General features: G+C 44.2%; 1 protein-coding gene across 5 annotated transcripts in view; it reads left to right on the top strand.

Annotated features, from left to right (window-relative positions):
* Positions 1-5,457: 5,457 nt before the first annotated feature.
* Positions 5,458-12,369, top strand: part of TCF12 (transcription factor 12) — a 160,705-nt gene continuing 153,793 nt past the window's right edge. For 2 of the 5 annotated variants that reach the window (XM_039557362.1, XM_039557364.1), the window contains exons 1-3: positions 5,458-5,610; positions 6,644-6,744; positions 7,538-7,610. In XM_039557362.1, the coding sequence (XP_039413296.1) occupies positions 6,670-6,744; positions 7,538-7,610 (148 nt within the window). In that variant the 5' untranslated portion in view covers positions 5,458-5,610; positions 6,644-6,669. The remainder of the gene's footprint in view (positions 5,611-6,643; positions 6,745-7,537; positions 7,611-12,369) is intronic. The other 3 variants (XM_039557360.1, XM_039557361.1, XM_039557363.1) reach the window with 2 other exon arrangements.

Genomic DNA, 12,369 nt, shown 5'->3' on the forward strand with positions numbered 1-12,369 from the left:
GACGGGGCAGAACGCGGCGCTGCTCCTAACGCGGCTCCCGCAAGGGCCCGCGGCCGGCGCAGCGTCCCACAGTCGCACCCGGCCTGCCCCCGGCCTGGGCGGGACGGGATGGGGCTGGGCTCCCCGGGATTTCGTAACCGGCCCCGGGGAGGGCTCAGCCGACCCGCTCCGCCCCGGGACCTGCGACGAGGAGCGGCCCTCGACCCTCCCCCGCTGCCGCCGCTCCCCTCCCCCGGCCGGCGGAAGGACAAATAGTCCTTGCCGCATTTTTCGGCTCCGCACAACTTTGGGCCGCTCTCGGCCGGCGGGTGGAGGGGCGGCTCCGCGGAGGGGCGTCGGGGCACTCACGGCCGCTCCGGTCTCCCGCGGCGGGCGTCCCGGGGCAGCGGGACTCGGGGCGGCGCTGGGGGCGAGCTGCGCTCGGCGCGCCCTGGGGGCTCCGCCGCGGGGTTCCCGCAGCCCGAGGGGCCGCTGGCGGGGCAGCTCCCGCCGGCCTCGGTTCCGCCGCCCGCCCCCGGGCTCTGTGATCGTGGTCACGGCTGGCGGGTGGCCCCTCTATGCCCGGCCCGGTTCTGCTGGGGGGAGCGGGACCAGGAGGAGCCATCTCTGGTGGGGCCCTCCCGCCGCGATTTCTCCTTTCAGTCGCCTTTTTTTTTTTAACCTGCTCTCCCCAGACAACTTTTTTGTAGGAATTCCTCTTGAGAAGAGGTCCCTTACAGCGAGCTAAAGCTTTTACTCACTCCCTGCTCAACCACAAGCACTTGGCAAGCATTTTGTCAACGGCAGAAAACAAGTGAAGTGTAGCTGTCAGTGCCCCACAGAAACAGGTTTTGACTTAACAATAGTCACTCTGCATATGTTTTCTCTGGTCACCTCCTAAGCAGTACTGTTTGGTGACAGGTTTCACCATTGTAGACTCCTGCAAATGCTCTAAATCTTTCCAATTGTTACATAATATATATGTTATATAATTTTAATTACCGCGAGGTAAATATAGCAGGCAGCAAATTCGGTTATCTGTAAGATGGGCTGTACTGATAACAGCAAGCACTGTGCAATCATGAGGCTTGGGCATAGGAACACAGCTCTATGCTCTTTTGTAGGATACTTTTCTAGTCTGTTTTGTAAGGGAAGGCTGTACGAAGAACAGAATGCCTCCCCAAGAGCTTCATCCAAAAGCTTCATGCATTACAACAAAAATATTTTAATTTTTTGTTGGCTCAAGGCAGGTTCCAGGTGAAGGAACACATCAGTGAGAAAATGGAATTGCTTTGTCCATCCTAGTGCAGGAAACAATGTTGTTTTCTCCTTATTGCTGACTCCAAATGAGCATTGCTTTCTGTACAGGGAAGTTTACTAGAAGCAGTAGAAAGGATTCAGTGGTTTAGGTGAGGGTGGGAATTTGTTGTAAGAAACCAAACAAGAACAACAACAAACTGGAGCAGGAAAGAAGGTTTGCTGACTTTTCTCCAGGGCTATGGATTTGCTGAGCAATAGCATTTATCATGAATAAATTGTTGGCTGTGGATGCAAGCTGAGCACATACATGTTGATTTAAAGGAGCCATTCCAGTGAAAACTCCATCCTTGGTCAAGTGCTCTGTCGGGGATCACCCTAGGAGTTTGCACAGTTTGGGTGGTGATGGTGAATTAATTCAGCATCTGTAAATTTAACAATAAATAAGCCAAAAGGAGACATGCAAGCTTAATGATTCTATTCACACAGGCATGATACATTAAATAGTAATACAGAATACATTTTCTCACATCCCTGAATGCACAACAGCTGTCTGCTGTATCAAATATTTTTCCTTTAAGGAGTGGGTGGAAAGCAATTCATGAAGGCTGTGAAAACCATGTATGAGCGTGATTATTTTCAGGGAGTTGTGCTCGAGTGATTTGGTTTTATATTCCTCTTAATTTTTTTATGTTCTGTATGTAATTCTTCATTTTCATGGTCATGTTGAAGCATGTGGAAGAATGCTGCCATCACCATCTGGCAAGTAGCAATTCCCTGATTGCTCTGGTTGGTCGCTGACCATATTGATGTTGGTAGCTCAGCTGTCAGGGCAGTTACCATAAAGATTTATAGTTGTATTGTGTGTTTTGTTAGCATCTGGAGTTCACTGATGACTTTGTATGCAGAGGTTTACCTGCCTATTACTTGCACTACTCCATGAAAGACTGAAGACTTCTCTAAGGGAAGGTTATTTATCTACAACACTGATATTTATCTTGGTAGAAAATTCATTGATGAAAATATTTTTGGGAAAGCAGCTACAGAAATTCAGTTCTGATTGCCAGAGTCCTGGCTTGTGAAATCACCAGCAAAATTATTAGTGCTTGTGATTGATCCTGTATTTTCCTTCTACCCATCTGAATCGTTGCTCACTACATAGTGAAGAGCTTTTATTTTTAATAAAGTGAGTGAAAAGAGGGTGTAACAGTCACAGAAGGGGGGAGCATTTTAGCCTGCTACATAATGTGCAGGAAAGGTACCGTTGTGTCACAGAAGGGTTGGAAGTTTTTGATTTTTGTGTGATTTATATACTATGCTTGCTACACTTGCGCACATGCAAGGAAAGAACCATATCTAGGAGTTGCAGCAGGAATGAGACTGAAAGTATTTTCTTTGTTGCAAATGGGAACCTGTTTGAACCAAGTTTCAGACACTGATTTCTTCAGATCTTTTAAAATGTTTATACTATATAATGCTTTGGGTTTGGATTTTTTTTCTTTTGAATGTTGTCAACATCGATTTTTGTTTCATTTTCTGTGTGGGGGTATGACAGGATAAGAATACGAAATGCATTTTTAAAAAACTTTTATCTTTACAGTGAACAGGAATAATTTATAGGGCGTGACAGAACTGAAAGGATTCTAAGTAACACCTTGAGCATGGGGTTGGATAGGTGAAAGACAATATTGCATAGACATAGAATATCATGCCTTAATGTTTTGAGTGTACATGGTAGTTCTGACCAGTGTTACATGATAAGGGGTTAAAAATGGAATATGTTAAAGGTTCTGAATCTCACGAATGTGGAAGAATATGTTCTATACCCAGGAAACATTAGGTTAATTATCTTTTGAATTTTACTGTAATGAAGGATGTGATAGTTACTAATCTTCCAGAACAGTTTTAGTCAAGCTACCTGCAGGAGTATATTCTGAAATTTCTGACTTGGCCAACTCACTACAATTTTGTGTCCCCAAGCAATCTTCTGTAGGTCAGACTCATGGTGTATTTTGGGTCAAAGCATACCTTCCCTGAGGCCTTGTGTACTTGCTAAATTGTCTGGCATAATTTCTGGAAAGTTCATTTATGTTTTGATAATTTTTCTCTGAGTTTCTTGAAGTTTTTCTGAGAGGACCGCCAAGGTATGGAGATGTAACGCAGAAGAATGGCTGCTACAATGTGACTTTCAGCAATGAGTATGTTTACTCAGGATCTCCACGAGAAAGTGACGTCATTCTGAAGCAAATAAAACATAGTATGGTATTTTGTGTAACTTTAAACCCTGTGCCATGTGGATATATCATCTTCCACTCAAAGTTTCTAGCTGCAAATAAAAGCCTATAAATGTGAACCTTAAAATCTGATGTTAGAGGGCAAATACAAAGTATTTGTATTAACAAAGAATCTATAATTATCTATGTCTTAACAAAAATAAGTTATAATTTTAATCGAATTACATGTCACTACAAATAATTGTTAGCATTATTGCTTCCACTTTCTTTACATTTAGCTAGTTTTCTAATCAATGCTTATCAGCGTTGCAGCTGTACTAACTGGTACTGAGTGCCACTACTGGTTAAAAAGTAGCACTTCCAGAGAAACAATATCTTCTCAGTAGGTATATAGGGGTTCTTGTAACAAAAATATGTTGGAGAATGTTGCTCATGAAAAGTATAATGATCTCCTTCAATGGGTACTTTCCTCTAAAGTGAAGTATTATTTATACATCAAAGAGAAAAAGTACATACTTATTTGCCTCAGGGGCACAGAATGGAAGTCATTGTGTTGGTATTTTAATACAAATTGCTTCCTGCATTTCTAAGTGGCAAATATATGAATATTCATAGAATCACGAGGACAAATGATCATCCAGCGAAAGGCATGTAAGGGAGAAAAATGGAGGAGAATCTCCAGAATCTCCAGTTTGTCTTTGCCTGGGGATGGTAAGTTTGTTACCACATTCCCCTTCCTTCGGAAGATGTCACAGTCAGGGCCTGGGATGGGGACAGTTGATTTGGAAGGGAAGGGTGTGTGGCTGGAGAGCCCTCAGTACAGCCTGCTGCTTTCCAGAGCTGGGGGACTGCCAAGCAGCAGCCTGTGAGGGATGCGGGCTCCTCCACGCAGCGTGCCCTTCCTCACTGCTCTTACCGGCTCCCCCGAGCCTTTCAGGTTCTCTGGGATTTCAAGTATCCTTTTCCATTGTCCTTGTGTTTTGTAAATACCCTTGCTTCAAAAGAAAAATATGCCAGTAGCTGCATAGATTATAGCTTTATAAATCTCACTTTCGGAGAGAATGGTAGGTGGCCCTCGGTAGCTGGGGTCAGAAAAGAGCAGACCCAGCCCCAGGTGGTGGCAAGTAGGTGCCACCTGGGGGCTCTGCAGGCTCGATAGACGGGTGTGCGACGGAGCACCGGCATCGCACCGGCACCGCTCCGCTCGGTGTCGGGGAGAGGCGTGCGCTTGCCTTAGGCCGGTACGCTGGTGTGTGAGGTGGCTTTACAAACACGAAATAAACTTCCCAACAGGACAGGCTGGCAGTGCGGTTTTGTGAGGAGACGGAACACAAAAGAGTGATTTGTCTGTAGCAGTGGCAGGACCCAAATGAGGGTGCAGGTTCTTCGCACGCTGCTTCCCATTCCTTCACGGAAGCCCTTGGGCTGGTTCACCTTTAGCATCACCTGTTTCAGAGAGCTGCAGAGTTTATCTGAATGTGTGTTCTTGTAGTAACAGCCATGTTCTTGTGCTTTAACACGTTACGGTTTTAATGGTTTTAAGAGGAAGCTGTTAATGAATGCTTAAAGATTTATGTAATTTAAACGCCATTTTATTTTGAGCAGTAAGATTGTGTATTGATATATTAAAAGTATTCAGGCGTATTTTAGCGTATGTGAATTCAGGGTGAGTGCGATAATGTATCTTGGGGCACGTGCGTTGCCGGCAGTGCTGCATGTCGAGGTTTGCTGTCGGTTTGGCTGAGCTGGGGAGCGGTGGGGAGGGGTCTGTTCCCGTGGGGTGCGTGTTTCCCTGAGCGGCCCGAGGGGACCCGCTTCTCCCCAGCTGCTGGGGCGTCCCGGCGCTGCGTCCGGGGGCGAGGCGGGTGCCGGGGCGGCTCCCGGGGATCCCCGCCCGCCCCGGCCGGGAGCGGCGCGGCGCGACAAGGGTTAAGGCGGCGGTGCTCGGCGCGGAGGGATACGGAGCCGGAGCCGTGAACGTGGTGCTGAGGCTCTGTAAGCAAAAAAATGTCCGCCTGAGGGAACCCACAAGTTCCTTCCAGCGGGGGGGGAGCGCTCAGCTCGTCGCCTCCCACCCAGCCCGCGGCCCGCCCGCCGCCGCCGGCCCGGCCCTGGTCACCGGAGCGTACGGGGGCAGCGGGTAAGTGCGGGCGGCCGCGAGAAGTTGGGAGAGAGCGGCGGGGGGAGGGAAGCGGTGGCCGGGCGCTCGCAGGGGCAGAGGCGGCGGCGAGGGGACGGGGCCGCGGGCACGCGGGCGGGAGTGAGGCTGTCCGGGGTGGCGGCGGGGAGGCCGCGGGGGAGGCGGAGGCTCCGCTGGGGAACCCGAGGGGCGGCAGCCGGGGCCGGCCGCACGGGTGGCGGGGCGGGCGTGCGGCGTGCGGGGGTCTCCGGGCCGCGGATCGCGGGCAGGAGCGAGTCCCCACGGGCGGCGCTCGGCGGCTGCCCACGGTCATAAAGGACCGGGCGGCTCCGAAACTTGCCGGGGCGCGGGGCCGCCCGGTCCCCCGCGGCGCCCGCCGGCACAAGGGAAGGCGCGGGCCCCTCCCGTCCCCGCCGCCGCACGGGCATTCCAGCCCCCCCGCCCGCCCGCTGGTGGCGCGCGCGCCCGGTCCCGCGTGTGCGCGTGCGGCGCGCGGGGCGGCTCCCGGCCCGCCGCGGTCCCGAGCGCGGAGCGGCGGCCGCGGCCCCGGTGGGTGGGTCGGGAGAGAGGGGGAGGGGGAGCCGGCAGCGGCGGTGGGCGATAATGCTGGGGCAGAGATGGCTCTGCTGAGGCTCGTCCGGCCCCGCTCGTCAGCCCCATTGTTGCGGGGACAGTGAGTCACTTAATCTCTCGCTAATTCTCCGGACCTCGCCGGGCCGTGGCTGTTTATTTGCTTTCGCTTGCCTGAGGGGGACTTAATTCCTCTCGGCGGCCTTTCTGCGGCGTGATCGTGCCTTGCTCGAGCTTGGGGGAGAGGTGGAATGAGGGAGAAGAGGGAGCCTGAGGAAACTTGAAGAGAGTTGGTTGGTTCGGGGAAGCTGCTGCTGCCGACTCCCTCAGCCCGCCCGGCCAAGCGGGGCTCCCCTGGGAGTCTCTTCCCCGCCCCAGGGGTGCAGGTACCAGAGGCTCCTCTTCGCCGGGGGCCGGGTTCGCGCCGTGAAGTGCTGCCTGTGCCTCTCTCCCTGTGCCCTAGAAAGGTGATCGGAGGAGAGGAGGAAGATGAATTCCCAGCAGCAGAGGATGGCCGCTATAGGAACTGACAAGGAATTGAGCGACTTGCTGGACTTCAGTGCGGTAGGATATTCTCCGAGGTCTTCTCATGACTTCTCCGTGCTCATGCGAACTAAGGAGCAGGGGCAGCAGCGTGCAGGGCTTGGCTGGGTCTGCCTCAGCCAAGTTGGACACCTGAACTTTGATGTAATGTCTAGACTTCCAGATTTAATACTGTAATACCAGCTGGGTCAATTGGTTTAACTGGTTAAAATCAGGCTGACCCAGTGATGGCATAATCTAATAATTAACGGTGGTTAATCTGGCGTGTGGCACTGGCACTTTGGCTCTTCGGTTTTTATTTTTTTTTTTCTTATTTAAACAAAAGAAAAATTATTGCCCACAAATAACAGAAGTTATTAATTGATGCTCTTGGCTTAGAAAATTATAGATATTTTCTGTGTGATACTTTTAACATACCAAAAAGACTCTTGATTTATAAATATAATAGAAAACTACTGCCTCTTAAATGCTGTCTTTATGCAGTGACTTTATATTTGCAGATCAGCAAGAAATATAATTTGAGTAAAACAATTTAAGACTTGTAACTATTTGAAATTGTCATAGTAGTAATAGGTGTCCTTTTAATTTTAAGTTGTTTGTGTAGAAATGAAGTTTTAGTCCTATTAATAAATTGCAAGGAGTGCTTCAGCTTATTGGTTTTGTGTGTCTAAACATGCATCTTGCATTCTGTTTGTTTTCAGGCAGAAAATAGAAAAAAAATTGTTTCCTATTAACCTTTTTTCTGTTTGCATTAATAATTCAACACAGACTTTCAAAGCCAACTAAAACATGTCTTTTTTGTCTTGTTTTGCAGATGTTTTCCCCACCTGTTAATAGTGGAAAAACCAGACCAACTACGCTAGGAAGCAGCCAGTTCAGTGGATCAGGTAGGATGCATCTGAGATACATAATGTTCATCTAACTGGGTCTTGGTGTTTCAGCATAGTCTTCATGTTCTTAAAGTATTGTAATCTTTCATTTGTACGTATTCTCATAAGATATTCAGATCAGTTAAAGATGTGCTGTTTTGATCTTTATAGAACATTTTGCTAACTTTAACCGTGGTTTTCCTCTATATGTCTTAGACTATTAGTCACAGTACAGTGAAGTGTTGAGCATCTCTAGCCGTACTGACATGGAAGTTGTATATTTGTTATATTAAAAATGAATGACTGTGTTGTTTTTGTTTGAGAAAATCAAACCTACCTGTTCAGCTGAAGAATTTCCTAGCCCCTGTATGAAAGGAGAAAGCTTCTGTAAAATGCCAAATAGTTAAATACTCCTGACTCAAGGACATGTTATTTTTAAATGCAATACTTAAGGAAAATGTGAGTTTAATACTATTTTCTAGTACTGTGTAGCTCTCAAAGACTCGACAAGTAGAATTTTCTCATGTTGCAACTTTGTGTGCATCTGGAACATAAGTAACTGTATTTACGTGTTCCATGTGTTTTGTGGCTTCAGTGTATTATCATGGGCTCCACCTAATAGCCGTGTCAGAGACCTTTAAGCTAAGACTGTAATAGGAAATAAGTGCAATTTTAAAACAGATGCTTTATATCATTCCCTGAAGGGAATACTTATTACTTATTAGAAAAGAGAAACCAAAGTAAGTTTCTGATAAAGTAACTTTTTGTGTAGATTCATCTTGTTTGAATACAGTGAAGTGATATTTTTGCTCTTGTGGATACAACAAAGTGATGTTTCTGTTTCAGTTAATGAAAATAAATGTTTAGAATGCCAGTAGAGAAGTGAAGTAGTGGCTTGAAGTTTTGCAGTAACATCCCCCATTTGCCTCTTAGGTTGTCAGAACTGTTACTTTGAGAGTCCAAATGACACCGCATTTTACTGACACTTGAGAATTTTTGTTTTTAAAAGCATCCTAAAACTTCTCAATTGAGTAATTTTTCAAGCTTTCTAGAGACTGTCTCTCACATTTAATTTAATGAAAATATGTAGCAAATGTAATTGTTGCGTACTTGAAGAAGTCTGTTAGGTTTTCTCTTAAAATATATGACTGGCTTTCTGTTCCTTTTTGAAAGAACGTCAAGTTTAAATTAATGGCAATAGTAACACAGCAAATCTGTTTTACAATGTGGTTAATATTTAAATTTTTTAAAATGCGAATGTTTAAGAGAGTTGTTTCTCTGAAGCTTGTTTTAAAAGACATTCAGGCACCTAAAACCTAATTGTGGGGAGCACAACCTGAACATCTCATCCCACTTTGTCTTTGCTTTTCCTGAATGAGTAAAATAATTTTCTGTTGAATAATAAAACTTTCATTTTTACTTTAGGTCTTAGAGCACTGCTAAATACTGTGGCATGCCATATTTGTTGGTAATGCTTCCCTTTCTTTCCTTGGATGTCTTAGTAAAAGAGAGAATGCCAGAATAGTTATTTCTTTAAGAGAAACAGTGTGACTCCTTGAATTTCTTTACCAATATGGTGTATCCTCCCATAAATACCAATCCTGAGTAATACACCACAACTTCCAAACAAGCTACAACCTCAGCTGAGTTCCCCTTGGCATGATAGTAGTATATATTTGTGGATTTTTATTAAAAACATTTCTAGTTGTAGAGATTTACTGGTTAGTGGGATTATATGCCCTAATTCTGGTAATGTTATGACCTAAGCCTTGACCTAGGGGGATTACTCTGCAGGAGTGAGAGGTGAGAAACTTCTTCATTAGTTGTGTTCTGAGACAGTATTAAGTATTGTAGAAAAACTGTGTCAAGATCAGTGATGAAATACAGCATTTAATTTCTAAGTACTTTGATTTAATTGTGCTCTTGCTATAATTTTAAGTGTTTTGTAACTTTTAGGACAAACAATACTTGAAAGCTTTTTTTTTTTAACTGACTAGAGGTCACTTTTTAAAGAGAAACATGAAAAGATTAGGTATTTTGTCCTTTGAGCTGTCTAGGACTGAAAATCACACTATGTGGAGATTCCTAAAAAGTACTTCTTTTTTTCTTCGGATGTTGCTGCCTCTTACAGAGACTTTCAGTGGTTTTATTGGCAATTAGAGAAGTGAAGCTTGCTTTATATCTTTCCCATTAAGCTGAGTTTTATTTTTGTGATATTTTTACAAGCATTCTAAAGGAAAGTGCTTTCTTTTTCTTAGTTGGAGTAAGACTGTGTTCATTGGTTTTTTTTATTATGGAGCCTCTTCTTTCTCATTTAAACTTAAAGTAAGCATCTGAAAACACCTCCCCTCCCCCTCCAACCTGTCAGTGATTTGAGATTCAGCCTAATGGCCCCCATTAAATAGGTGAAGATCAATTGTATGTCTGCATGGCTCTTAAGACTCTATATTTCTGGGAAATCTTATTTAGAAGGAAGGAATGCTTATGATGCTTTTTCCTTACCACCCCCTGGTTCCTAGTTTAAAAGGACAGATTAGTTACTGTTAAAGGATGGTTAAGTATTGTTTGTTTTTCAGGTGTGGCTTTGTGAAGTGTTGGAAATACTGGGGTGTATGTTACTAATTCTGATGCAACAAGCTTGATTTGCTGTAGTTCTGCAATATTTCTGTTTATTATATTTTAAAAATATATGTGTAGTTGGGTTGCATGAATAAAACAGCTAATACAACTGATCTATATCTTGTAAGAAATTGTTATAATGGATTAACAGAAGAACGTTGTGTTTTGATTAAAAGATAGCTGGGGCAGGCTTGCTTTCTACAGGTCAATCGTTATGAATGAAAGCTGCAGATAAAATAAGTGAGCTAATCTGATATATCATAGTATATTATGACAGTAAGTTGTGCAAGCTGCTGATAAACTCAAATAACTTGGTCAGACTACTTTTGAAAATAAACATATTGGAAAAGTAACCTGATATGTAAGCCAGTGAGTTAACCCACAAAATACTCCTTGTCATACCCGTTGTAATTAATTATTGTTTAAAACAGAACTTGTAATTATTTTCTCCTCCAAAACCAACTTATGAAGATAAAGCCATTTCTGTCTTAGAAACTGTAGTAGATGGTGGCAAAGGTCAGAGATTTGTTCTATTCGGCTTTTTAATCAGGCTTTTTTTCAGATTTTATTTAAAATCAAAAATTTCTGTTGCTATTATGGCTAACAGTAGTGTTCGTGATTTACAGTGACATTTTGCCTTGTTTTGCTTTTGTCTAAGCTACCACACATATGCCAATACAAACTTGGATGGTTACTGATTTTACCCAACACCCTTTATTTATTACAGTAATTCCATTAATAACCAATATCACAATATGCAGGTGCCTCCCATTAGCAATGGTAATGCAGTTTTCCTATGGTTTTTTGTAGATTTGATCTCAATCTCAGTCTTTTCCTTAACTGATTTTTTTTTTTAATCTCAGGTTTGGTACCCTAAAATAAATCCCTTTTTTTTTTTTTTTTGTCTTTTGCAAAGAAGAGTAAATCCAAGGCAATATTTTTCTCTGGCCTACCATTTTCAATTTACTAGCTTCTTCAGCGTACTAATAGCCTTATTTATTATTTTTACATGTGGCTGTGCACGTGCATCTATGCGGCATCAGTCAGAGATGAAGTAAGAAAATGTGGTTGTAGCAGAAAAGAGGGATAAAAGTTTAAAGTAAGAGGTAGAGTTTAAGAGCTAAGTTGTCAAAATATGACACCTCTCTTGCCTACAGGATTTTTCTGAAGTTCATGAAAAATAAATATACACCTTTGAGTGTGAACAGCTTTGGCCACAAATCTTGTGTACCCAGACATTCCTCATGCATGCAAAAACTTCTGAATGTGTCTGTTTAGATATCTGTATTGCTTTGGTCCCCTTTGATACAAGTTCAAGAGACTGGCTGCCCTTTCCACTTCTCTCTACTAATGTACTGAGTTTGTAAGGGGTGCATTGGATTGAGATAGGCCACTAATTAGTGGCTTGATGCAAAGACCATTTAAGTTGATAGCCTGCCATTAACCTGAGTGTCCCTAAATTAGGGCCATGTGTCTTGAGAATGGACACAATGGCAATTCTTGAGCAGGTCTATTAACGCAGTGTTTTCAAAATTAACAAAACCTGACTTTGTCAGTCCTGTAAACTCTTACTTCCTTTTTAATTTTCCGTCAGCAATTCCTTGGAAAAGAAACAAAAAAAACCCCCAAATTAAAAGAAGTTGGGAGAGTTACCTGGATGAGCAATGGTTTAGATATTCTGTTCATTGATCTATGCAAGTGCTGAAGAGAAAAGGCGCTCTTATTGTGTATTAAATGCTAGAAATCTGGAGTGGTCTGTTAAACATTAGGTCATGCAGCAGTGTAGCTTTGTCATTATTTTTAATTTTTTGGTGTCTAGTTTGTCCTCTAGCTTCATTAAAGGTGAACCAGCAGACCTTGTAACCTGGTATTTCATCTTTGGTCTGAGGGATGCTGAATTCTGCCCTCTTCTGAAGAGCTTTGGGAGAGCTGAAGAAGCCTTGAAAGCAGAAGAAGCCTTGAAAGCAGAAGGGTATCCGTGGCTTCTTTACCTTCTATTTTTTTGTAGGGGAGACGCATGGATTACTCTTCAAATTGGCCCAATGCAAGTGAGATCAAGATTTCACTCTGGATCTCTCACCTGTTGCATTTAGAAACCTGAAGGGTGAGGCAGAGCCAGTAAATACATGGCTCTGCAGCTTGCCTGTTGGCAGCTTCT

This window comes from Corvus cornix, chromosome 10 (genome assembly GCF_000738735.6).
Source record: "Corvus cornix cornix isolate S_Up_H32 chromosome 10, ASM73873v5, whole genome shotgun sequence".
In the NCBI taxonomy this organism is placed as follows: domain Eukaryota; kingdom Metazoa; phylum Chordata; class Aves; order Passeriformes; family Corvidae; genus Corvus; species Corvus cornix.